This window comes from Rhamphochromis longiceps, linkage group LG12 (genome assembly GCF_057381845.1).
Source record: "Rhamphochromis longiceps isolate RC_006_pf linkage group LG12, R_longiceps_female_GT1.1, whole genome shotgun sequence".
In the NCBI taxonomy this organism is placed as follows: domain Eukaryota; kingdom Metazoa; phylum Chordata; class Actinopteri; order Cichliformes; family Cichlidae; genus Rhamphochromis; species Rhamphochromis longiceps.
Genome location: NC_140568.1, coordinates 7,458,261 through 7,484,798, shown reverse-complemented (window position 1 = coordinate 7,484,798; position 26,538 = coordinate 7,458,261). Strand labels below are relative to the sequence as shown.

Genomic DNA, 26,538 nt, shown 5'->3' with positions numbered 1-26,538 from the left:
TTTGTACTGCATCAGAATGATAGAATTAATACACCTTTTCTAATATTACTCTTCACGTAATAGCAAATTCCCCCAAAAACAAAAAATAAAGCCTTTGTTGTTTATGTTTTTTTTAAATATATATATATATATTTATCTACAAAAATAAAGTAATTATTTTTGTAATTTCCACAAACCAACTTTTAAACAATTGAAAATACTTTGATAACAAAAACAGACCCTTTTTATTCACACATTTACATCCATGTAAAGTCTTTTCAAGTAATTTCAGATACAGAGAAGGAAAAATGGTACTGATACTTGGCACGTCATTCAAGCTTACAACCATGAATTAATAAACTCTATGAATGAGAGAAAATAAAACTTTTGTTTCCTAATTATAGATAGTGTTTTATAACCACTCTGTAAACACAAAATCTCAGCCAGCTACCTCTCTACTTGTAAGCCTTACGGGTGCAGCAGCCTTGTAGTATCTAGCCTTTTGTCAACTTCTCCGCAAGTGTCCATCGGACTTGAGGAGGATCAGTCGCCTGCTCCTCTGATGAGCATCAAGAACTGCTCTCCAGCAGAGCTTCAAAGTCCGGTGAGCAAACCATTTTGTGTTTGACGTTCCCTAATACAGTCAAGTTACCCGTTTTCCCCTCTGTATTGATAGAGACAAGTTCCTGGGAATAGAAGGGATGGAAGGAAAAGCGCGTCAGAAATGTTTTTATCGTGCAAATACAACAGATCGGAGGAGAATGTTGGAAGATGGAAATAAATACATTACTCAGAAAAAGACATAAAAAATCCTCAAAGAAATAAATTTGTGTTGTACCTGCAGGAAAGAGCAGGATGTTCCTAGAGACACATCGAGCGTCACCTGCCCCAGTATGAGCTGCACTCGGCCAGACTTGCGTACCAGCATCTTTCCCACAACACCCTCCCGCAGATCCTTCAGATTGCAGCTGTTGTCCTCAGCTTTCTCCTCCTGTTTGGTATAAAAACACCACCTACTCAGAAGAACACGACGACATCGTGGACTTAAACTTGGACCCCAGCTGTATGCTTACCTCTGATTCTGTTTTCAGGAGCACAGACTGCCCATCCTCTGACTGCACCTCTGTTTTCACCGGCTTGTGCTCTTTTGTGGGAGGCTGGCCGGGCAGCGAGTCTGGTAGCTGAATGAAGAAAAGCTCCTCCACTTTGCTCAGACTCCATCTGTGCAGCAGGTCAGGGAGTACTTCGGGCTCGGGGAGAGGAGGAGGCCTGCAAGTTGCCTCGGGCTTCTTTATTTCAATTTCCTCTGGCTCTTGTTTCACTGAAGACAAAGTTACGATTAATTTCATGATGCTGCAAAGGAAATTAAACAAGTTCTGAGTCCAACGCAGGTACAAACATTTACCTTCAGCTGCAGGCTCCATTGGTTCACAATCCTCCTCTTTCTTCTCATTTTTAATAGAAGCGTCACTAAATTCATCCTTGAATCCCCATCCTGACACAGCGAGGGGGAGCTGGACAGGGCAGCTCCTCTTCTCACTCCGCAGGAAGGGATCATCCACAAACTAAAAGAACACAATAAGCATTGGGAAAAAGATATAATCCTTTACTTGTCTAAGCAAAAACCCCATGGAACATCTGCAGGTTGTTCAAAAACCTGCAGCGAGGATTCAGACTAAATCTTCTAAATACATTTAAACCGTTGTTGATCCAGCTGCACCGGCTCCCCGCTGAACTCGGAGCCCATTTCAAGATTGTCGTTCTGACTAGAGCTCATCATGGACTAGAACCAGGTTACATCAGTGAATGTTTTACAGCTATATGACCCAAGCAAGTCCCTTAGGTCTTATTCTAAAGGTGCTATATAAATGAAATTGTACGTATTTAGTTACGCAAACAAAGACGAGTGAAAACCAAGAGACTCACGTTGTCTCGTTCCAGCTTGCGCAGGATCTCTTTGGTCTCCTCCTCGGTCTCTCGCTTTTCCTTTTTGATATTAATGATGGGCGAGGGTCCCATGCTTGGAGCGTCTCTCTCGCTTTCATAGCCGCCTGTGTGTGTGGGTGACACAGAATTATGCTGGTGCGATAGAGACTCTGTAAGACACACACGTAAACGATGCGTGAGGAGCACCGGGTCTCCCACCTCTCTTTTTCATCATCATGTCTCCGGGCCCCTGTTCAAAAATGGAGTGCGACTGGATGAGCTCTTGATGGCCTCGGCCCCTGCCTCTCATTCTGGGACCCCGACCTCGATCCGTTTCCTTCCTCTCTCTCCTCTGCCCATCTTCAACTTTTGTTCTAGTGTGAGAAAATAACAGTCAAAGAAACAGCTGGCTTTGGATGTCTGCACTTTATTTATTTAGCGCTTCGGGAACTTACTCTTCTTTAACTTTTCGGCCAATAATGTTGGGTGTAAACGTTTTCTAAAGAGTAAAAAGAAGAACGATAAATGCAAGAGATGAGACAACAAATGTATTCATTTAAAGTATCCATTTGCGCTTTTTTTTTCTGTTGTTGTTGTTAAATGAAGCGAGTGAGTTAGTGAAACAGAGGCATGTCAGACCTTCTTCACTCCTCCTAATGTGAGGTCTCTGGATCGCATCGTGGGGAGGCGGCCAGGAGAGATGCCAGCTGACGGGCGACGGCTCATCAGGAGTCCTTTGTTACCGCTCCCTCCAGGAGTCGGCACCCGACCAGCAGGGTCGCCTGAACCTGCGTCCGACATCCTGAATTGGGGCAAAGGCAGGGGATCGACCATGGGATGGATATTACAAATATTAACATTGTTTCTTATAACATTCTCATATTTATATATAACATACATTTCAACAGTCAGCATGCCGATTGCCAATGGTTACAGTCCTGGATCAGATTACCAATCACACTATGTGGACATGGCCAAATTGGCCTTGCAAGGCTACTTACTGCTACTGCCTATTGATTACTCTTAACTGTTTAGCTATATTTACTTTATGTATGAACATTTTTACATTGGTACTTATGCCTCTTAGCACATTTTAAACTCTACTTCCACAAAGACTGGAACTGGTAAGTAGAATAGGTCTTGAAAATGAGACATATATATATTTTTTTTTTTCTTTCTCCACTGAATGATTGATTTATTTTGAACATGACTAAAATAACAACAAAATACACTTTAAACAATAATGAGATAAAGAAAGGGTTGGTACAAACAGACTTAAAGGTAAACTCATTTGATCCTACCTCAATATACAATATACATGTATAATTACATACAATTATATAAGTCTACAAACAGATATCACGCATAAAAATCCTAATAATGATGAAGCTAAATGTTGGGTTGCCTGTCTGTAGAACAAATGAAATGTTTAACATTAAAAACTGTTTAACATTATCTCTCAATGAAAATGTAATTTTCTCCAACTGTAAATGATACATTGTGTCTCTTAACAAGGCAGAGTGAGTTGGGGGAGCTTTATTTTTCCAATTTAGAAGTATGTTGTAGAACGTTGGGTTACTTAACGTAATCCCTGGTTCTTTGATAACAGAGTGAGGTGTTTCACCAACACTTCCCTCCTTGCTTAGGCACGGAAAGAAATCTGCTTGGAATGAGTTAGGAGGAGCTGGTCGGCCGTGTTAGTACGAGGGGGCGGAGCCCTGAGCACGGCTCGACAGGTCTGTCATAGACAGACGTGGTGTCATTGGAGCTTCCGTAGTTGGTCACGCCGAGGCGATTCCCATAGTGAAACAAGAGGGGTGAATAGACAGAGCCTGTAATTCACTAACTCGCTTGGCTGTGGTTAGAGCCAACAGCAGAGTGGTTTTAAGAGAGAGAAACTTCAACCCCACTGCCCCAATAGGCTCAAAGGGGTGGTGGGAGAGGGCGTCTAAAACGACTGACAGATCCCATAAAGGGACCAGTGGTCTAGAAACTGGGAGCGTTCGACGCGCTCCTCTCATGAAGCGACCTACAAGGGGGTGCTGCCCAGCAGGTTTATCACCAAACCCCACGTGGCAGGCTGAAATAGCTGCTAAATAGACCTTTATAGTGGAAAAAGCTTTCCTTTTGTCCAGCAAGTCTTGAAGAAAACACAACAGCTCCACCACTGAACACTGAAAAGGGATAATCTGCTTTTCATGGCACCACTCTTCAAAAACACGCCATTTACTGCTGTAAATGGAACGGGTGGAGGAGGCTCTGGCATTCTGAATGGTTTCAATAACCTTCGGAGGCATGCCTGCTGCCTTCAAATTCCACCTTTCACGGGCCAGGCCCAGAGAGCAACCTGGTCTGGATGGGGATGGTATATCTCCCCCCGCGCCTGAGACAGAAGGTCCCTGCGGATGGGGAGTGGCCATGGCTCGTCCACCAGAAGCTGGATGATTTCTGCTATCCAGTGTTTGGATGGCCACCGTGGAGCTATTAAAATCAGAGACAGCCCCTGATCCCTCACTCTGATCAGTGTTGGGGAGATCAGGCTGAGGGGAGGGAAAGCATACAGCAGAGTTTTTGGCCAAGGATGGGCCAGCGCATCCACGCCCAGTGGCGCGTGTGCGTCTGACAGGGAGAAAAACAGGGGGCACTGTGTGTTTTCTCGCGAGGCGAAGAGATCTACGGCAGCCCGGCCGTATCTCTGCCAAATCTGCTCCACCACCTGTGGGTGAAGCCTCCATTCTCCGAACAGTGGATTTCCTCTGGACAGGAGGTCCGCCCCCCTGTTCAGAATTCCTGGCACGTGAGTTGCCCGAAGGGAGAGGAGCCGAGTGCTGCTCCACATAATTATTTCCCTGGCTAACCTGTGTAGCTGCCGGGAACGGGTGCCGCCCTGGCGGTTGATATAAGCAACTACAGTGGAGTTGTCTGTTTTCACTAAAACATGTTGACCCCGGAGATACGGCAGAAAATGCCGTAAGGCTAGGAGCACCGCGCGGAGCTCCAGCACATTTATGTGATTCAGAGTGAGTCTCTGTGACCAAACGCCATTCACTGCTCTGCCCATCATAGTTGCACCCCAACCTGACAGGGATGCATCTGTGGTCAGCGTCACCCTGGATGATACTGCCCCGAGCGGTACCCCCGCCGCGAGAGCTGTCGGGCTCCTCCAGGGCCGGAGAGCCGCAATACACGGCTGCGTTATTTTTACACCACGACTGAGATGTCGGCGAGGGCACAGCTGCAGAGAAGCGACCCACCGCTGAAAATCTCTCATCATAAGCAGCCCCAAGTGTACCACCGATATCACCGAGGCCATGAGGCCGAGGAGGCGGAGACAGAGTCGGAACCGCACGACTTTCCCCAGCTGAAAACGGGAAAGACAGTGAGTGAAGGATGCGATCCTCCGCTCTGAAAGTGCGATACGATAAGAGATGGAGTCTATTCTGAGCCCCAGATACTCTGTAAACTGTGCGGGTTCCAAGTGGCTCTTTTCCAGGTTGATAGTGAACCCAAGCTCCGTGAGGTGATTCACCACCACCTCGGAGTCTTTGATCGCCTGCTCGCGCGATCGTGAGCATATTAGATAATCGTCTATGTAAGAAAATATTCTGATGCCGCTGTTCCTTAACGGAGACAGCGCTGCCTCCACACATTTGCTGAACACCCTCGGAGCTAAGGATAGCCCGAATGGGATAGTTTGAAACTCGTACGCTACGCTCTGATAAGCGAACCTGAGATATTTCCTGTGTGGAGGATAAATGGCGATGTGAAAATATGCGTCTGATAGGTCGATTGTAACAAACCAATCGCCTGTGTGAATTGAGCGACAAAGCGTCTTGTGTGTGAGCATTCTGAACGTGTACTTTCTCAAATGCTTGTTTAACACACGCAGATCCAGAATAGGACGGAGCGACGTTCCGTCCTTTTTCGGGATGAGGAAATAGCGGGAGTAAAAGCCCTGCTGAGCTTCTTCGCTCTGAACCGCTCCGATCGCCTGTTTGTGTAACAGGGAGGATATTTCCTCCTCCAGCACATTCGCTGAATCGCGACTGGCCACAGAAGCTGACACTCCGCCGAATCTCGGTGGTTTTGCCGCAAACTGTAGTCTGTAACCATGGGAAATGGTTGACAAGACCCAGGGATGAACTGCGCATGCGCGCCACCGCTCCAGCCGCTCTGCGAGTGGGCCTCTGAAGAAGCGGTAGCGTGACGTCACCCCTGTCTCCCGGAAGGAGTTGGGGCTCTCCCCCTCGGGAAGAGCGTGAGCTGGGAACACATAATTGCAGTGATTTTCTTTTGTTTTTATTTTGAAACTGGGGGGACATTCTGCCCTTGGCAAACTGCCTGGCTGCAGAAATGCACGTTTTATTTCTTTTGTTACCCCCAAACCACAGTGAAGTGTCTGGTGACTCTGGGCAGCGCTTGGTGACACAGACAGAGTGTTTAGAAGTGTTTGGTGACACTGCGCCATTTGTCCACAAGTCTGTCCTCCCTGAACTGGAGGAGGAGACTGAGAGGGTGCTCCTGGTGAACTGGAAACTTCCGGAGACCCTGAACTTTGGAGTGATTTGGTTACCCCTTCTAACACCTTCCTTCTCTTTGGGGAAGAAAAGAGGGGTGACACAGAATGCTGCAGGTGTGCTAGGCTGACCGCTTCTTTTTTCCCTCTCCGGGGTGTGACGGCTTGTTCTTTGCAGCAACTGCTGCAAAGGAATGCTTGCCCCAAGGTCTTCGGTTCTCTACCTTGGCCTGGTGGGCACCCTGCTGGCCTCCTGCTCCTCTCTGCATTCTGACCCCACTCTGTCTCCCTCTCGCAGCTGCTGCTGTTGCTGCAAAGCCAGCTCTTGGCACCTGCTGGGGCTGAGAGTTAGGTTTTCTGGGTAAGCAGAGATTGAATGCTTCACCCTCCTGCTTTCTGCGGGTGCTTGTTTCTCTCATTCTCTCCAGGGCTGGGCCAAAGAGACCCTTGGTTGGGTCATAGGCTGCATCCATGACCTCAGCCTTCTGAGCATCACCCAGGCCTGACAGGTTTAGCCACAAGGCTCTCTCACCCGAGACTGCAAGGCCCATAACGCGACCACACCCTTGGACTGCTCCCCTGGAGGAGCGAAGAATGAGATCATTAACCACGCAGATTTCATCCCAGAGGGCTGGGTTCGGGGAACCCGAGTCAAGCTGACGGCCCATGTCTTCCAGAATTTCTGCCTGATATGCTGATAGCAGTGTGACTGCATTAAGCGAGCACACTGACTGTGCAGCATATTTGTATGTCCTTTGATAAATAGATGCCGTGAGGCGATCTATCTTGTTGGGCAAAGAAATGCTAGAAGAAGCTGAGATTGCCCTGCGGTTAGGGTGAAGGTGATACGCCACTGAAGGCTCCACTGCTGGGGGTTCAGTCAGCCCCAGTTCACCCATCCCCTGGATCTCAAGCTTAGAGCAGCCCTTGGTCGGAAGCTTGCTTTTAAAAGGGCTTGACCAATAGCGACTCATTTCTTTCATGCAGGCTGGGACTGCTGGCAGAAGCTGCTTTGATGGCGGCAAGGCTGGTGGGAGCCTCTTGCCGTCATACAAGTCACGTTCTGCCCCTTCGGCATCCTGGGCGGCTGGCCATGGGATGCCTAGCTTGGCAGCAGCCCGTTTACAGACCTCGTACAAATTGCTGTCCACCAGGGGTGCAACTTCAGCCCCACTCGGTGGCCTGGACTGCTTGGGAGGAAAGGTAGAGTCATCCTCCTGTTCCTCATCCATGTCCTCCAGGTCGAGGAGGTCGGAGTCGGCATCGCCCTCCGCGTCCTCGCCACCCGGCTCGCCCACGTTTTGATCGAGGAGGTCCTCGAACGATGGGGGCATGAGCGGGGACTCTTCTTCCATCATGTCCGCCCAGCTTGTGGAGGCTCGCGGATGACGGATATCGCTCGTAGCAGTAGCAGCCGACAGGCAGGGGTCCTGACTGTTCGTTACTGCTACTCTCAGCCTCCTTTCCAGGACTTTCTCTGGCATCAAAGCACAGTGTGGGCATCCCTGAGGGTCCGCCAGTGAAGCCTGAGCATGCTTGGCACCCATACAGACGATGCACATTGGATGAGGGTCCCTGCCCGAGATGGTGGCACCGCATGATGCGGGGCACGGGCGGGATGCAGCCTCTTTAGCCTTCGGCTCCGACCTTTTGGCGGGAGTAGGAGCCGTAGACATGGTTAGCGGAAAGGGGTGAGACTAGGCTACACCAGGCTCGTCTCGACACGTTAGCCCGTAAGTAACTAGGACTAGCAGCGGGTGTTAAATCCGATCTAGTCGCGGCGGGAGTCAGCTCGTCGTGACACGTTGGCTGCACTCCGCTAGCCAATATCGTTAGCAACTTAATGCTAACCGAACCCTACGTCGACCAACAAGCTAATGCTAGTGAGACGCTAATGTGGTTCGTGGCCTGCTAACAAGTTAATGCTAGCCGGACACTGAACGAACAGCTCGCCGTAACGCGTTAGCCCGAGTCACACAACGTCGGCTACCTCGCTAACTAAAACCAGGAACCGCTGGGACAGCTCGCCTGACGCGGTTGCTGTTCCACAGTGCAACTCTAAGTACACTTCTTTCGAAGGACTTACTCAGCACGATCCAAACTGGAACCGGAAAAACTGCGTTCGGCGACGTACTCCTACACGGGACGCCTGAGAACTGTTAAGCAGCTAATCAAGTTAGCCTGGATGCGCTGAGGGAGCTCAAAGTAGTTTCTCACGGGAAGAAAGCAAGAATGAGTTAGGAGGAGCTGGTCGGCCGTGTTAGTACGAGGGGGCGGAGCCCTGAGCACGGCTCGACAGGTCTGTCATAGACAGACGTGGTGTCATTGGAGCTTCCGTAGTTGGTCACGCCGAGGCGATTCCCATAGTGAAACACCGAGCGAAGTTAGAAAAAGAACTCAATTAAACTAGCTACTGGTTTATTTATTTATTTTTGTTTTTAAATGGTACAGCTTGTCCCATTGGTCCAATGCAGCATGAAAGCTGAAATAGAATTTTCTTATTTTTTTTAAATTAAAATCTTAATGTTAAAAAGGATTAAATGTTTATATTATATAGTATTATATGTTTAAATGTGACTTCAGATTTTAAAGGGTGAATATAGATATATACCCTGCTCTATAAGACCGCAGAACATACTGTTGACATAATTGATTCATGTAGTATGTACTTATTAATTTCGTTGTAATATACATTATCTTTTTGTTCTGAACACAGACAACAATGTAAATCTGAGCTTCTACTTTTTGTGTTTTTACTAAAGTAGCGCTTATAACACTGTGACATAAATTACTGACACGTTATTGTATCACTATAAACAGAGATCCTGCAGACACATTTTAATTCTTTGAAATGATTTTAGACTACCTCAGCAACACGTGGCCACATTCCAGTGAAATACAATGACACGGGAGACTTTGTTTTAACTTTCAGGACGAACTTTTCATATGCTGTGCTTTCTCGCCTACTTACGTTATTGTCCCTCTGACGTCCTTATGAAATATTAATCCAAAACCCCAGAGTCATTACAGACTGTTTCTACCAGTGCTGTGTGGGACACTGCATGACAGTGTTGATGATTCTGCAGCACGACGCCATGACACTTCCGCATTTGTCACCGTCCACTCAGTTCAGGTGGATCAAACCTGCGCAGAAACATACGCATGTTCACCACGGAACTCGATAGACCGGCGTACATTAATACATTTAGATCGACTTATGTATATATATGAAAAATGTTATTTTACTGACATATAAATATGCTTTGTTATAAAACACACCAAATGCGATGATCTGCAGTAGCTATTCACTGATGCTCATAATCATAAGTAAACGGAAGAGGCCGTTGTTCGCTCCTATGCGCAGCTGTGAGTAGGTCGAACACAGCTGAATCACTTTGAAATTTATTAAGATCCCTTAATAATCTCATAATATAATACTGTTCTAGATTATATAATTGAACTTCATTTTAGGCAGCAGGGTGTGAAAAGGTTCTCCTGACCTGTAATTGTGTAAATACATAATATAGAATGTATAATATAGAAGATGCAGAGAAGGATGAGAGAAAGACAGAGCAGGAAAGGACAGACTAATAATACCAAATTGTAAATTTGGTATTTGGTCCATGCAAAAGTCTTGACTCACCCCTCATTTCTTTATATTTTGTTTCCAAGAAGCCAGACTTTCTGCTAATTTTTAAGTAGTCTAGAGCAAGAGTTTCCTGGGCTTTCTGAAGGTGATTCAAAGCTCTCTTTTTTTTGGAGATCTGCTGCTTTCTGGTTCATTTTCAGTTCGGTCTGTCTGTTATTTGTAGCCAAAACACTTGAACCACTATTGTGTTTACACATAACAGACCAGTTAGCAAAGAATCGTGTTTCATTTGGCATTAAATTTTAAATTGTGTCTTTAGGTACTTTGTTACTAGTTCCTGTTTCTTTTGTTGAATCTACAAAATATGCCAAACATAACACAGTTTGATAAACATAAAATACTATTATTGGGAGTCAGCAATGTGGTTCCCAAAGAAGTATAAGGTGACAACCTGGCATATCTTAACATGGTGTGGAGTGTGTCCTTAAGAAATTTGAGGAAACTGGACAAGTGAAAGGCTGAAGAAGTAAGATAAGATAAGATAAGATAAGATAAGATAAGATAACCTTTATTAGTCCCACATGTCAGAAATTTGTTGTGTCACAGCAGAAAGTGGACAGTGCACAGTTACAGTACCAAAAAATAAGAAAAACCCTGGAATAGGATAAGATAATAAGAACAAGATACTATATACAACAGAATAAAATACTGCGAAGTCTTTGTTGTGGAGTCTGACAGCAGTGGGAAGGAAAGAGGGGTGCCGCAGCTTGCCACTGAAGGAGCTGTTCAGTGCTGTTAGAGTCTCCTGCATGGGGTGGGAGATGTTGTCCAACAGGAATGACAGCTTAGCCACCATTCTCCTGTCACTCACCACCTCCCCTGGGTCTAGAGGGCATCCTAGAACAGAGCTGGCCCTCCGATTCAGCCTGTTCAGTGGCATACTTAAAATACTATCTACTGCAGACGAGTTCAAAGAGTCGTGTCTTGAAGAAACAAGACGTTACTGAAGAAGTGTGGAATCATCTTGCCAGAGAATGGAACAAAAAGCAGCCACCATCCAAAGAACAGCTTTGGATGTCCTTCCAGAATCCTGGAGAGCTATTCCTGAAGACTAAATAAATTACAATGAAACTACCTAACAGACTGTGCTGAAGAATAAAAATGTTCATTCCAGATATTGACTTTCAAGGTTGATACAAATTATACAGCTTCTGTTTTTGCATTATACTGAATTTGGGTTCCCAAATTTAGTTTAAGATTTTGAACATCACACTATTTATATCAGTATAGCTCCCATGTGGCCACATGAGGATTAACAGTCTTTACATATAACACGTAATGTGTAATTCGAGTTTTGCAAATGTGCTGAGAATATTTCATCTATTCAGAGAAAATGCCAAGTTGCTAATAAAACTTTTTATGGAGTTTGTTCATAATTTGGTGGACACAGATTCTCCCAGTATGCGGACTGAACATCTGTGTAACACATTATTCTGGGAGCATCCGCTTATGTAAATGTAGTAATAGTATATTCCTCCTAGGGGTGCCACAGACTTTTGGTAACCTGGGTCAAACAGTGCCTGGTCCCTTTGATAAGGGAAGGACCTCTCGGCAAATACTTGAATGAGTCTAGAATAAATTTACAATATTTGTTTTAAAAACACAACTCAAATATGCCAATTTGTAACCATAACATGGGGCCAGATTCTGCTTTCTCTACACGCACACCTACTGCTCTCCTAAAAAACTGGTTATTCTCATTTCTGAAGCAGGGAAGGTTATTTGGACAGAGGCTGTCATGGCATGACTAATGATGGATGATTGCAGTTTAATTATACTCTAGGGGTATCACTTATCTGTGGCTGTCTGGAAATAAATGAAGCTTTTCAATATGCCACACAGTGTGTGGAATTAAGGCACTATATCTTTGTCATTTTTTTCGAAATAAAACACAGTGAAAGGACTTCACTAGCACTATGAATTCATCCCTTTGTTATCTCTCTTTAGCCTACACTCATGTCTATTGTTTTAGTAGCAGATTATATGCATTAATCTGGGGAGGGTCTCTTTAATCTCTGATGCAATCCTAAATTAAATTGTCCAGTGAGGTCGAACAAGCACAAAAAAAACAACAAAAACATCCCACAGAAAATGAATGCAAGTGGAAATCTGATTACTCAGGACTTAGATAGTGGCATCCCCCACCTCCGAATAGGCTAGAAGGAGATGCCCTGTGGAGTTGGTCCATATGGCATGACAGTTGGCACATGTATGTTTTTTGAGGTCTTGACAGGACTCTGTGTAATTTTATGGGCCACCACTCACAGTGTAATTTGTTTAGAATAATGTGTGGCAAGTTGAGTGCGCAAAAAGCAGTTATTCTTTCTACCTTCAGACTCCCAGAGCCCAGACTTTCTCCATATCTGAGAGGTGACATTTATGTTGGCAGTTCAGTGTTCAGATTAGAGTATATTTGGATTTTGTGCTTCGGGGCAGATTTACAAGCGAGTGATGTGATGTGCTGTGCACGGTTGGCTGGCGAGAGCTCCGATGCTGCCGAGGTACACTGAGTGTCTCGCTGCGGTCACACTGCAACTGAAAAAATCTTCTCTTTTTTTTATCCCCCCTTTCCTTCTTTCAGCTTTTAATTCATCCTTTATGGGTGCAGAGGAGTCAAGTTATCATCGTGCAGCGCCCAGAGCGAAAAATGAGATTGGGAGGGGGGGGGGAGAGAGGGAGGCAGGAAGTGGGAGGTGGGGGGTTAGAGTGTTTGTGTGACACAGAGAGAGAGAAACAGACGGAGAAAGAGGAAGAGAGGAGGCTGTGTGTTCGTTTCACCTCCTAATCAGTTTTCCTGGAGGATCTATCATCGGCTGAACGATAGCAGGCAATTAGAAAGCGAAATAAGACGACCTTCTACCATCTCAAATTTGAGCCTCATACAAGTAAGGAATTTTTTTACATTATTCTTCACATTACATTATTCTGAGTCCCAGAAAATGAATCAATTTATTAAACGAGTCTATTTACAAGTTGTTGACATCAAATGATCTTATCCTGGGTGTGTGTGTGTGTGTGTGTGTGTGTGTGTGTGTGTGTGTGTGTGTGTGTGTGTGTGTGTGTTTTCTCCAAATATATTTGACATGAAGTCAGATGAATGCAGCAGATGCTGGAGTTTTATTTACAGATTGTTATTCTCTTGGTGTCAACATGCATTTTTCCCCCCTGCCAACTTTGGGTATTTATTAAATCCCACCAATGACATTTTGCGTGCGACTGCGAGGACATTTCACATGGCAGCCCTGACTGATTCGTGTAAAGAGATTGGGCGTCATTCTGGTAAATGTCAGTGCCAACTGTGCATCGCTTCAAACTACTTTAACGAAGAGATAATATTTCCATTTTCATACCCGGCGACTGCCTTTTCAGCATCCCAGTTTAAGAACTAAAGCGAGAAGGTTGCGCCTTTTCCTCCCCTCTCGCCTAGCTATGTAAATGTCTTTTAAACTATTCTCCTCAAAGAAGAAGAAGAAGAAACGTAGCTTTGAACCAGAGAGCTGCTTTCTATGCCCTGCTCCATATGCATGATTACAGCACAACATCTGTGTGTGTGTTATGTACTTCAGCCAGAGATGTGAACTGTAGCCTAATTATGCACTTCTAGATGAATTATGAGTTATGATGTGTACTCATAATAATTATTAGTTAGACCACATTGCCTTATGTGGAGCAGCTGTCTGTTAAAGCTGGTAATGTGGTGGAGATAATTGGCTCACACTGGTGTGTTTTTTTCTAAGTGAGAGAAATGTAATTGTGTGAATGGTATAACAACCTGAATTTGAACTGTGTTCACATCTCTGCCATCCAAAAGTGGAGCATATGCAGACGCACGGGGAGCTTTGATGACTTGTCCTGAGAGAATCTTCTGTTGCCCCAGTTTCTATCTCTGAAAAAAAAAGGCACACTATGGCAAGAAAAGAGAACAGCAGCTGGAAAACAGACGCGTGGAACTGCACGTGCACGGTGCGGCTCCCTGCCCCGGTTGCCCGTGTGAACGAGCCATCGCACAAATTTCACAGTTCACAGGTTTTAATGAGCTACCGCAGCCTGTCCATCACACTGACGGGTGGGGCGCACCTTAGCAGACCCGGCAATCAGACAATGACTCTAAACCAGGCAATTTGTAGGATCACAGGGAGCACAACGGGGGGAGTTATTTTTGAACACATATTTGCCACGTGCTCACTGTGCCAGGGCTAATAAGAGAAATATGCAAAATGCTGCTTTTGGTGTTGAAAATACTGCAAGAGATCAGTAAATATACTGTAGCTGTGGAGGAGACTATTGCAGTAACACTAGACTGATGAAAACTGCAAGCAAGCTGGGATAAACAGGAGCACTGTGGACACACTGAAGAGAGTTACCATCATTTAAGAGGAGGGTAGGTGACAGTTAATGGGACAAACACAGGCTGGCCAACAGATTGCTCCCAGCCTGACACTCAAGGCTATGTGCAGCAGCCTAGATCGAACTGCTGATGGGCAGCTCAGGAAATATGATCATACATCACCTGCTACAGATGCTTAAACCTCCCTGCTTTCCTTGAGCTGAAAGGAGTCGCGTCGCTTGCAGTTTTGAAAAGGAGCAGATATCAGCAAGGAGACAGAAATGTTTAGAAAGTTTTCCCTTTTACGTTTGGATGCCTGCTGACGGGTGCGGAAAGGTTTTTGTTTGTGACCCCTTCCTTGCGAATTACAGGAGAAGATTGAGGGAGGCAGCGAGACGTGTGGTTGCTGAGAGACTGCTGTAAGTGGATTATGAAATGCAGGAGGGGGGGAACAGGGGCCAGTCACTCAGCTGGGAGCGTATCGAGTTGTGCAATGATGGGAAATGTCAGTTAAGGGTGGGGGGGTGGGGGGGGGCAGTGAAGAAAGAGCTTGGACACAGATCTCTAAATGAAAGGTTAATTTCATTCAGCTGAGGTGTTTTGTTTTGAACTGTTGTACAGTGGCACGGTTTAATCTCTTAGCAGATATCCCCCACCCCCACCCCTATCTGGGGCACCAGTATTACATCCCCTTATTACAATCTAACTCAGTACTTTTATCTCTAATTCTAATGGCAGATTACAGACATGGATGCTCCCCTTTCGACCCCCTGTAATATCCAGATTTGTGAGGTGACCTGCGACTCCTTCCGGATCATGTGGGATATGACCCCCGAGGACACGGCCAGAGCCACACACTTCTTCATCGACTTAAGCCGCAAGGCCAACAGGGACCCCAACCGCTTCAAACACAGGGTCTGATCATTCTGTAATTCCAGCATGACCTCACATACCTTTCCCCCACCTTCTCCCCGAAGGCAGCCTGCTCCGTATTGGTGTCATCTAGACTCATGCTCCAGATTCACACCGGTCACAGTGCTCGTTTTCATCATCCGTTTACTGTGCGTCATTTCCTAATTAACAGCGGGCAGCACGAACGAGGCAGGAAATCATTTGATTTTCATCGAAGTCTGCTTTGCTGAGCAGATGACTGCCTTACACGTTGTTACTCGGAACACAGAAAACTGTGGTTGCGCCCTTTCAGTCACTTCCAATACAAGCGAAAAGGAAAATGTGTGCAGTCAACAGCTTCGGGCCAGTGACTCACTTGCACATTGTTTCTTTTATTATATATTTTTTTGAAAGTGGACAAAACCTGACAAATTCAGCTGCAGCATGGAGACGTATTTTCATGTTAATTCCTTCCCGTGTGCATGGTTAAATTCATTAATTTAAAAGATTTCATGAAACGCAGATATAATGTGACAACAAATCTTTTTTTAGTTTTATCTTTAATGTTGGTCAGAGTCTATTAATCTTGAGCATAGGGAAGAGATGTGTAGCTACCAGCTACTTTCCATCTGCTCTCTCTGGGTCATATTAGATATATAAGACATATCCTCATTTGCTCTAAGCCATGATAGCGGCTCAGACCCACAGAACGGCGGGAACTCCTGTTGAACTTAGTTCCACTTTAAGTTAATCTAAACATTATTCCAGCTATGCAGACTTTTCAGTGTGAGCAAGATAGATTGCTGACTTGGATGAATTTTAGAAATACTCATGCAGTGTGCAGTTCCACAGAAGCTGGTGAACTCCTTTGTGGTTACCAGAACCTCTATGTTACTCATACAGCCCGGTCTGATTTTCATTCAGCACTGACGTCCCAATTAAAGACAAACATAACATGACTCAACACAACAGCAGTTCATATCTGTACCTGAAGTGCTGAGTCACATCTTACAGTGCAAGGCGGAAAAAGTTGTGAACTCTTCACTTCATGAACTTGTTTTATCTCCTTTACCAGCGAAAACTTCATCGCTCATTTCCTGTAGCTGCTTGTGAGGCCTTTGTGGACTCTGAGATTTCATGATTGTGCATCTTCTATTCAGGTCACAGTCACATCTCAAGTGGGCTAAAGTCATGATTTGGCCATTCTGAAACCTGCAGCTTTTCTGTGGTTCATTAACTTGCTGTTGATCATCATCTTGTTAAGTCCGCTCTCATATTGACTTCTGTCCTGAAATTCAAATGGAAATTTTCTTGGTCCGCTTTCAAATTAATATTTTTTCCCTCAGTGTCTGCAAGCTGACAGGCACTGTGGTAACAAAGCAGCCCCAAATGATGATGAACTTCTACCAGCACTTCCAGCACGTTTGACCCCAGATGGCTTTTAGAGAAGTCATTATCACATAGGGTCACTTCTGTGCCCCCGCCAGCACTATGAGCTATTACTCAGACATTAAAAATAAACTGTGGCATAATTAAACTTAAACTTAATGATGAAACCCTACTAACTCCAAAGACTTCAACAGCTATGCATTCCCTCTTGCCTGCTCCACACATCCAAAGCCACCACAAGCCTTATTCTCTATTTATACATTTCAAAACGTATTTTTTCCTTCCAATCATTTTTTAAATTTTCTTCCCTTTTTTTCTCGTGTTCTTTTTAATAGTTATACTGATGGCATGCCTGTAGCCTGAAATAATGATAATGAAAAGAAACAGTTGCTATCTCCGCAGATGCAAAATGCCGACTGTAATTATGGCATATTATTGCAGCACGCATTCACAAACTAAAAAGTGCTTTTGTGAAATCAAGGCAGGCTGAGCGAGCTCTTCTTAGATGGAGGATATGATTTCTCTCTGATACACGAAGAGGCACAAACAAACTTGCATCAGAGATGTTGCTATGGATATATGGACCTCTGAGCCTGTAGTAATTAGCTGTGCTGCTTAGAGGCCTTGGTCAAAACGAAGCTGCTGTTTTGATTAGATGTATCCTAGTTACAGCAGCTGGGGCTTAAAAATGGAATCTCACACTAATAAAGGCAAAGTTTATGGAAGGAAATGCTTGACTAACAATTGCATCTGCATCGGCTTTGAAATGTAAATGATGCATGCGGCAGACCGTTAAAGGCTTGCATCCTGTACCCTGGTGTCACCTGCTTCCTGCTTCATCCTGCAGGACGTGCCGACCAAGCTGGTGGCCAAAGCCGTGCCTCTCCCCATGGCAGTGAGGGGACACTGGTTCCTCAGCCCGCGGACAGAATATTGTGTTGCTGTTCAAACTGCTGTCCGACAGCCAGATGGTGATTACTTGGTCTCAGAGTGGAGCCAGGTGGTGGAGTTTTGCACTGGGGGTAAGACATGCACTCGTGTGTTGTGACTAAAATAACAGTGATTATGCATGCAGTCACATATCAGAGATCTGACCAAAGTGATACAAGAGAGGAACAAAAAAGTGCAGCGCACAAAAATGGCAAGACAGCAACCCACAATTCTGTCTCAGCACCAGATAGTCATTAACCTTTGAAAGTAGTGTAGACTTCAAGTAGTTTCACAGCTTCAAAACTTAAACTTTGCAGACTACGCAATGGAGCACCTACAGCAGCTTCTCGACAAGGCCAAGGGCTCAGCGGGGAGGCTGCTGAAATTCTCTGTCTTTTATCGCAACCAGCACCCAGACTACTTTGATTATGTCAGGTAGGCACTTCACTTTTTCTCTTTATTATACATTCCCATATGAACGGAGTGCAATAACTCATTTTCCTTTTTTAATGTATGGAATTAGAAAGGAGTGTGGAGGTCTGATGCGTCCAGCCCTCAAAGACACCAGTGGGAGTCACGGCTCACCCATCAGCGGCAAACTGCATGGAGTCTTCTTCAGCTGCAACACAGAGTTTGATACAGGGCTCCCTCCCAAAGACTCCCCGTACGGACCCCTGCGGTTTCAGATCCCGGCTGGACACCTGCTGAACCCCAACATCTGCCTGTATTTTGCAGACTTCTACTGCATGTACACGGCCTACCACTATGTGGTGCTGGTGCTTGCCCCTGTTGGCTCAGAGGGAGATGCCTTCTGCCGCACCCGCCTCCCTATGCTGGACTTGGCTTCCAACCCCTTTTTGACTTACACTGCCTCTCAGAGACCCGGGGAGGAGCCCTTGTGCTGCCACGCCAGCGACGTCATCCTCGAGGTGCTGTTCACCGAGCCGGTTCACTTGGATCAGGGCGGCGTGGAGCAAATCAGCGGGCACCAGCTTATGAGTCTGACCACCGCCAATGCCAAGAAAGACCCGAGCTGCAAAGTGTGCAACATCAGCGTGGGACGCTGAGGGAAGCGCTGGCGCAGAACTTGAAGTGTGCAAGTCTGCAGCCAAGACAGACGCTGTGATGCAAAAAGATGGTTGAGCCCATCATGTGTAGGTCAGAACACTGTGGAAAGAGTCACCTCTCAGGGTGCACTCGTGCTGCTTTCCCTCCTCCCTCCTGCCTGGACCAGATAGTGTATTTAAACTAGAAGACTTATAAAAGTGTGTATAGCATTACTCCATCCTAATCACAGCTGGAAATACAATGAAGATGCATCCATGACAAAAAAAAAATGCACTGAAAACACAGCAGGCTTAAGAAGACTGTTTTTTCTGGCATCATCATGGTGATGTTCTTTTTGTTTTTGCCCATTTTCCCTTTGATGTGTTTTTTTCACAACTGACATTTTGACTTGTTGCAGTAGGGAAATAATAGTCAAGATGACGTTTTTCTAATATGGACACTTGCTCACTTTCATAGCTTACTCAGCCATCATCAGTCCTCCTGCTCTTTCTTTGCTGTGACAAGTCAAAGCTGGTGTGACGGCATGTAAACTTCTTCTTTTTTTTCCTGTGGAGATTATTTCAGTTTATTGTGATCACCTCTCAAACAACATACACTGCCATGTTTCTCCTACAAAATGAAGTCTAATCACTTATACTACACTGAAACATGAACGTTAGTTTCCAGCATCCTCACTGAATACTTTCCTGCTTCACTTTAAATGTAAGGTTATGACTAAGAAATTGTCATACTGCAGAACAGTAGGATACTTTGTAACAGTAAAAGCCATTAGGAGGAGGTTCAGTGTTTGAACATAAGAGAAAGGTAATGAGGAAGCTCTCAAAGCTCCCTGCAGTCGCTCTTTGGCAGCTGTGCTAAGATTAGCGGCTTCTGCTATTGGCCTCCTGTTTGTCCCTGCCCAGTAATCTCTGACCTATATGGGAATCCCAGAAATGCCTAAAGTGAAAGGGATCCCCTCCCTGTCGCACAACAATAATTCATCCTGTGGTGACGGGCCAAAATGCAGGACACAGTGTGTGATGCTTAACGTGAAAGGAACTGACACCAAAACTGATCTGTTTTAAAGACATTTTTAAAATATAGAACTGTTACTAAGCAGTATAAACATGATCAAAAATAAAAGAAGTAACATTTCACAGAAAAACACAAAAATGTACACGAAACCTTCACCCAGGACTGATACAGTATACACGAAGGTGGGAAAAAAACAGGATCACTTCTAGGTTTAGTGAGTCATGACCTTTCACTTAGATTCTTCCCATGGCACAGATGTGAGTTCACGCTCACTGTAATGCTGTAATTCTGTCCATCGTTATTGTCCCAAAAAGGCTCGCTGTGCCCTCCTGGCAAATAACTTAAACAGAACTCAATCTTCCTTTTGGCATCTAGCACTTTAGGAATAGTAATGTCAAATTCAAAGATGTCCGTCTGAGGTCCTCCGAAGCGTTTCTGCAGGTACGTGCAGGGCACGTCTCTGTAGCTCTGCCACGAGTCAAAGGTGATGCGCACACGCACATCCTTCTGGTAGCTGACATTCTTAACCCTTACGGTACCCCGGAGGGCCTTCTCGCTGATACTGCAGTTCTCCAAGATGACCATGCTCTCTGCCAGCTTGGCACGAAAGGCCTGGAAATTTGCAGATGGCTGCGGGAAGCCCAGTTTGAGCTGTGTTCCTGGGCAGCAGGTGCTGACTGTGCAGCTGTAGCCATCCTCTGTCATGCTGCCCAGAGACTGCAGTGATGGCAGCAGGTCGAGGTCAGACTGCTCTTCTTTGTCGGAAAACACTCGCACGGCTGTTAGAGACAATCCCCGCGAGTCGGCAAAAACAACACGTTTGCTCTTGATTGGGAACAACACATCATCATCGCCGTCGTCCAAGTCATCGAGGAAAGGTGAGGAAGGATGGGGCGGAAAGACTTGGCTCAAGATGTCAGAGGATAAGTGCTCTGAAGCTGGAGGACGGATGCAGGATCGCTGGGGTTTCAGGATGGGAACCCAGACATGAGGACACAGTTGTTTACGCTGGTTTAAGCACAGCCTGACAGCAATCTCCAGCAGTCCGGCTGTCCGAGCCATCGACCCAAAGCCAACCACTGGCAGGACACTAACAAGAAACACACGTGGACCTCAGTACTGACTGGAAATGTGAATATATCTTTGTATATATCGCAGTTGTGTCATTACATGTTTATGCAGGGCTTTTAAGGAAGGCATCACAACGTGAAAGGGATCTGATAAAAAATATTATGGTAATTTTAATTTAACCCCTAAAGAAGTTGTGCAAGCTAATCTGCACAGTTTGTGTGTGTGTTGTGTCTGCTTACGATGTACTGGACATCTCCATGCTGGTATTCCTATGCTGAGTGATGGGAATATTGTCCTCAATGTTTGGAGTTCTGGAAAAAAGAAAAAAATCTGTCACAATTACAAGAAAATCTGTATTTAAAAAAGAAAAAAAAGTTGCACACAAAGATTGGTGTGTGACAACATGCAACAATCTTTGTGTGTAATTCTGACATTTAAAAATGTACTTACAATCTCCCATGAGTAGCGTGTTGCAGTTGTGTTGTCAGTTGTTCCCCACAGGAGAATCTGGCACAACACATTTATATCACCTCAGTTTAGATGTCATATTGTAAACTCCACCCTCTTCGCTGTCCTGACCAATCAGCTTGTGACTATTTTTCTCTTTATGTCTCCCTGTGGTACTGCATTTCAGTAAGTTTTATGTTTTCATAGGTTGCCATTACTTTGCATAAATAAATAATTTAATTATGGGAAAGAAACATATGAACACACCTAAATGTTAACCATGTGAAGTTAAATATTTGTATCGTCACCTTGCACATTCATTGTCCAGTGTTGACGATCTGCGTTACGTACATCAAAGTCTTCTTTGTGTAATTCCACTCTGCATTATGGAAACTATCCAGGTTATCCTGCCCTTTATTCTCACACCTGTTAGTGGACACAGATCCCACAGAGGCCTGGGCATGGCTCCAAACCTTTGCTATCTAGCGCCTGCTCTAAAGGAATCACTGCCCCACAGTCCATCAGCATGTGCAAACCTGAGGAGGGCCGGATTACAAACAACTCTCAGCAGGCTGGTCACTTAGCCGAAGAAGCTATTCAGGAATCAGTCCATGTGCGTATGCGAGTATATCAAGTTCCATACATATCCACACATGGAAGACCTATCTTTACTGAGACTGTTGCCACCAAACTACAAGACATTTTTATGACTTTACAATTAGTGTGAAATGATAAAAACTGTTACAAATGTCAAGATTTTACAAAGCCTAAAAAAATGGTGTAGTGTTTAATAAATGCAATTTTTTTTCACAATCATTTTATTTTTTTCTCCAACTCACATTTCAAACTATCTTCGATGCCTGAGGGAATATTTACTTTATTTTCCAACATTTTAATAGGAATAATAACAGGCCCGTTCCCCACACTGTATGCTATCAGACATCTAAATCAACTTGATTTGTTCCTGGTTTTACCAGGTCAAGGCCCACACTATATGACAGCAGTGTGATAATCAGAACATCAAGTAACATTTCTTCTCCAGGTCTTCTATGAATGCAGTTTAAGAGTTAGCAACAGAGAGTAATCAAGACGACTGTCTAAGCCCACTCTTTCAATCCCTTATTAGTTCTAATTACTGGTGAATTTATGTGAAGGCAAACAATAAGCACTGATTGCTCGCACTGAAACACTTACATAACAATGTTCTCATAACATCTTTTAGGTTAAAGTTTAAAGCAAAGTCAAAAAGGAAACTTTCAACATGTGAAAAAGAGTAATGTCACGATGTACAACAGCTACGTGAGCATTAACAGGATAATCAATGACATTAAAGCATGTTAATTCAAGTGTGAATGTCCTTAAATCACAGCAAACAAACCCTGATCTTGCAAAGAGGCATGCACATGTAGCATGAGCACAGGATGGAAGGCATTATGATGCCAAGTGAACTGATGAAATTTCACCGTCGGGTCATCTGATGCATCCGGTTATGGAGCAGCTGAGAAATCATCCAATAACATGAATCATTTGGATGAAGCAACATGAAGAGTAATGAATAAACAGATTAGACAGAGCTGTCTTTATCAGTCACACGCACACCAATGTACTACACAACAAAGCATATGTCATGGCATGATTAAAAAGATCCAAAAATACAAACTCAGCGCTGCAAAAAACCTAGTTTAGTAAACAGGGTTCATCCACAGCTTTTAGTTTCCGCTGGCAGTGACCTCGATTGTGTGTCCCCCGCCCCCACAGAATTAAATTCTGGTCCCATGGTGCTGCAAACATCTCTATATTTACATCCCAAAAGTCAGTCCTTATTCTGGATGAAAGATGAAGATGAAGGGCATGCTTCCTGATGTGATCTCTGTGCAGTCTTTATTTCAGGAATGTCTCCTGGATCCAAAGTAACAAGCAACCTGCAACATATAAAAGACCACTATTAATTGCCCTTGACTGTTAACAGTAGTTTAGTTTAGAGATGGCAACTAAAATTTGTTGTAAACACATCATGGTGCTTTAAAATTTCAATGCTGTTTTTTATTATCTGTTGCCAAGAGACAATGAACACTCAAGAAGGGAAAAAAGGGAAAGAGAAAAAAGTAAGCACTAAAAATAAATCCAGATGTCACCGCAAAGCCATGGCTTATGTAAGAGCTGCAGAAATGAATTTTTAGATGCCTGTAGAAGAGGGTGTGAGGGCAGTATTGAGTTAATGACAAAGATGCCTCAGTCAAGGCTCACTGGTACTGACCTTTGCATTCATATCAACTGCACAGCTCCACTTGACACAAGTGGAGCTATAGTTCGATAACGCATTAGGTGTTGAGAGCCCTCTTCGAGATCCACGACATACTCTCTGATAGAAGAGACACAGTGGAGATTTTATCAGTTTAGTATCTATACAGAAAAAGGTTAGCGAATGCAAGAAGGCAACACTGTCACCTACTGGATGCCTAAATAATAGCACATCCAGAGAAATATTGGCAAACAAACCTCTGATCCTCCGTTTCAGGCTCTACCAGGATGTTTTCCTGTCTCTCTTTCACTCGCAGAAACACAAAGGAGTCCAGGCAGGGCTCAGGCACTAACATTAGGATACACAGTGGTGAATCCAGTGCAATGGTCAGTAAAAATGTCACAGCAAATGTCACCATTTGTCTGCATGGGCTAATAGTATCACCATTTTAGACACAGAACGACACCTTACCTGCTTTGAGCATATCCATAGTCTGTACATTGGCTGGCATGCGCTTCAGTGCTACAGCCTTCAGGTAGCTTTCTGTGTTGGCATAATACCTGCAAGCCAGATGTGTTGGCATGTGATTTAAAAAAAATTCCCAAGTGTTGCAAGAACCGCAGCGATTTAAACGACTTTATTCCAGTACACTCACTCTTTGGCAAAAGCAAACTCCTCAGGCGACAGCAGAGATGGCTCGCCCTCACCCCGAGACTTCTCTCTCTCCAAGACATGTGGGAAATACTTTTCAATCTAGACATGAACAGCACAAAAGGTCAGGCAGATGTCACCAACTTAGCGAAAACTCAGTTTTGTGGCGCCGACCCAACCGACCTTCTGCAGACGAGAGCGCAGGTAGCTGCTGAGAACGTAGCGGATCCTGTCTATTTCCATACGATGGATGCTGGCCTTTGCATCGCCTTTCTTCACCCGCTGCAAGTTGGACTCCTGTTGGTGACAAAACTGTCAGAAATTAAAGGGTCCTTTTATTCAGGGCTACTCAGAATGACCAGAAAAGCAACAGCCCTGGGATATGTTTGAATATCAGTGTTAATACCATCCTAATCATCTGAAATGAATGACTCTCCACATCTGGATGTATAGTAATGTAATCAAGGTCCTACTGACAGGCAGCAGCTTTAGTTAGTAGTTTGTCACAGAGCAAACCACATTGCCCTGAATTGTTTGAGATTTTATTTTGAAACCACCACATTACACATTTGACATTACCATCAAAGTCTTGATATCAATTGCAGGGCTTCCTATAGATCAATTTATCCATACTAATGAAACTAAATAGTAAGAAAACCAGCAATGAAGTGCTGATCTGTCAGGTGACAGAAGAAATTAAAACATTTTTGTAATAATTCAAGTAAACGAACAAAAAGAAGAAATCTCAGATATTCCTGAATTCAACTTCTATATTTTGAACATTTGATGTTTTTTGACCCACTGAAGAGGAAATTACTTTCTTTAAACTCACACTGAAAAATAAATTAATTTGTGTGTATAAAGTGGCATTTTGAGCTCTAGTGAATTGTAATGGGTCTTTTTCTACAATCTTTTGCTTCTTATGGGTTAAAAAAAAATTCACAGTTTAGAAGAGGTGGAATGCACCTATTTTTGTTTGTTAAGCCACTTAACACTGACCTATGAATCATCCGAGCACGAAAAGGCACCGAATTCGAAGGAAAAGCCAGTAACGCGTCTGCAAAAACAACAGACAACTTAACAAAGAAGCTATTTTAACGTGCTACTTTAGGCACTTTGCTATTGGGAGCCTGTAGCAAAAAACACATTCTTTCTTTTCACTCCTTTAGTTGAATCTATTAAAAATGCCAAAGAAAAAAAACATTTTACAGGTATGAAATTATATTTCTACACCAACAAGATGATTCTCACTGAGAATCAGCTTGGTATATCTCAGCATGTGTGCCATTAAATAAAATTGTGCAAACTAGACAAGTTTTTTTTTCCAAACAAGTCATTTTTAAGCATGGCAATGATCCCTAACACACTGCCAATGCAGTAAAAGCATACCTGGATGGGAAAAAAAACAACAACAAAAAAACCCCCCCAAACATAAAAAACAAAAACAAAAAAAACCCACACAGCGGAACACTATCAGTCATGGATTGGCCTCGACATTATTGAAGCAGTGTGGGATCATCTTGACAGAGAACAGAACAAAAGGCAGCCGACATCAAAGAGCTTTTAATGTCCTTTAAGAAGTCTGGAGAACAATTCCTAAAGATTACTTAAAGAAATTACAAGAAAGCTTGCCCAAGAGAGTTCAGGCTGTGTATAACATAAAGGTGGTCATACGGAATATGGACTTTCAAGCTCATTAGACTTGTACTAACTTTGCTTTTGCCTTACATTCTGCATCAATTTCACTACATAACATAAAAAACATAAAAAAGTGAGAGGTGGCTCGAGACTTTTGCACAGTACTGAATATAGTTTTCCCTCTGCTGCATTTGAATCAGTCATGCACATTGTCATAGGTTGCAGTCCTTCGCGTTTCAGTTGCTGTTTTGCAATTCAGAAACTCAACTATAACCATGCATGCCACTGAACATTAGAAACCCACAGCAGGAGGTATTCCCCGGGTAGTTTACCATATGAGTCAGCTGCTCCATCACACACTCCACCACCTCTGATTTGTTCTCCAGCAACTCCGGTGAGAACTTCTCATTTAGCCAAGCCTGTGGGCGACACACACGGACACAACAGTGAAGACGGTGCTGAATATCTAATAGAGGTGAAGAGTCTGCACGTCAGGGGAATAATCTGGCCTACTTCTTCCAGTTTAGCGATCAGCTCGGCCGGGGTCATAACATCCTCCTGGGTGTCATCCTGGTTGAAGTCGCTGCCGTCGTCAGACAAAGCGTCCGACATGGTTTTCAGTAAAAATACAAAATTTCACCAAAACGCAGAATATCTGTTGAATTAAAAATAAATTAATAATAAAAATAGAGCAATTAAAACTGAATAATATGAGAAAAAATGTACTAATGCGACTACAACTGTCACAGCAGCCACAAGTTAGCGGAAAAACTCGTTGTTTATTCGCGCCACTGGGATTC

The 26,538-nt window shown here is 44.2% G+C and overlaps 5 protein-coding genes across 7 annotated transcripts; 1 reads left to right on the top strand and 4 right to left on the bottom strand.

The window, feature by feature from the left end:
- Positions 1 to 197: 197 nt before the first annotated feature.
- LOC146656760 (DNA-directed RNA polymerase III subunit RPC4-like) lies at positions 198 to 10,191 on the bottom strand. Of its 2 annotated transcripts, XM_085424538.1 has the most exons (10): positions 10,065 to 10,191; positions 9,393 to 9,565; positions 2,545 to 2,707; positions 2,361 to 2,404; positions 2,125 to 2,279; positions 1,906 to 2,030; positions 1,385 to 1,544; positions 1,053 to 1,300; positions 818 to 970; positions 198 to 665 (listed from the first exon to the last, which is right to left on the bottom strand). In XM_085424538.1, the coding sequence occupies exons 3-10, from the start codon at positions 2,704 to 2,706 to the stop codon at positions 549 to 551; spliced, it is 1,164 nt and encodes a 387-aa protein (XP_085280664.1). In that variant the 5' UTR covers position 2,707; positions 9,393 to 9,565; positions 10,065 to 10,191; the 3' UTR covers positions 198 to 548. The 2 variants fall into 2 exon arrangements, with proteins under 2 accessions (XP_085280664.1, XP_085280665.1); XM_085424539.1 differs by lacking the exons at positions 9,393 to 9,565; positions 10,065 to 10,191 and adding an exon at positions 8,508 to 8,645.
- On the bottom strand, positions 6,527 to 8,170 carry LOC146656761 (uncharacterized). Its single transcript, XM_085424535.1, has one exon. The coding sequence runs from the start codon at positions 8,095 to 8,097 to the stop codon at positions 6,544 to 6,546; it is 1,554 nt and encodes a 517-aa protein (XP_085280661.1). The 5' UTR covers positions 8,098 to 8,170; the 3' UTR covers positions 6,527 to 6,543.
- Positions 10,192 to 12,825: 2,634 nt separating the features above from the next.
- On the top strand, positions 12,826 to 18,905 carry LOC146656759 (phytanoyl-CoA hydroxylase-interacting protein-like). The gene is made up of 5 exons (XM_085424534.1): positions 12,826 to 12,955; positions 15,136 to 15,312; positions 17,525 to 17,699; positions 17,925 to 18,042; positions 18,131 to 18,905. Exons 2-5 carry the CDS (start codon positions 15,145 to 15,147, stop codon positions 18,672 to 18,674), a joined length of 1,005 nt encoding a protein of 334 aa, XP_085280660.1. The 5' UTR covers positions 12,826 to 12,955; positions 15,136 to 15,144; the 3' UTR covers positions 18,675 to 18,905.
- A 5-nt stretch (positions 18,906 to 18,910) lies between these two features.
- Positions 18,911 to 21,260, bottom strand: LOC146656758 (protein phosphatase 1 regulatory subunit 3C-like). Of its 2 annotated transcripts, XM_085424533.1 has the most exons (3): positions 21,211 to 21,260; positions 21,000 to 21,071; positions 18,911 to 20,779 (listed from the first exon to the last, which is right to left on the bottom strand). In XM_085424533.1, exons 2-3 carry the CDS (start codon positions 21,017 to 21,019, stop codon positions 19,909 to 19,911), a joined length of 891 nt encoding a protein of 296 aa, XP_085280659.1. In that variant the 5' UTR covers positions 21,020 to 21,071; positions 21,211 to 21,260; the 3' UTR covers positions 18,911 to 19,908. The 2 variants fall into 2 exon arrangements, with proteins under 2 accessions (XP_085280659.1, XP_085280658.1); XM_085424532.1 differs by having other exon boundaries at positions 21,000 to 21,220.
- Positions 21,261 to 21,906: 646 nt separating this feature from the next.
- Positions 21,907 to 26,470, bottom strand: LOC146656757 (DNA replication complex GINS protein SLD5-like). Its single transcript, XM_085424531.1, has 8 exons — positions 26,252 to 26,470; positions 26,071 to 26,157; positions 24,284 to 24,397; positions 24,105 to 24,202; positions 23,921 to 24,009; positions 23,707 to 23,797; positions 23,465 to 23,569; positions 21,907 to 23,129 (listed from the first exon to the last, which is right to left on the bottom strand). Exons 1-7 carry the CDS (start codon positions 26,348 to 26,350, stop codon positions 23,473 to 23,475), a joined length of 675 nt encoding a protein of 224 aa, XP_085280657.1. The 5' UTR covers positions 26,351 to 26,470; the 3' UTR covers positions 21,907 to 23,129; positions 23,465 to 23,472.
- Between the last annotated feature and the right edge of the window lie 68 nt (positions 26,471 to 26,538).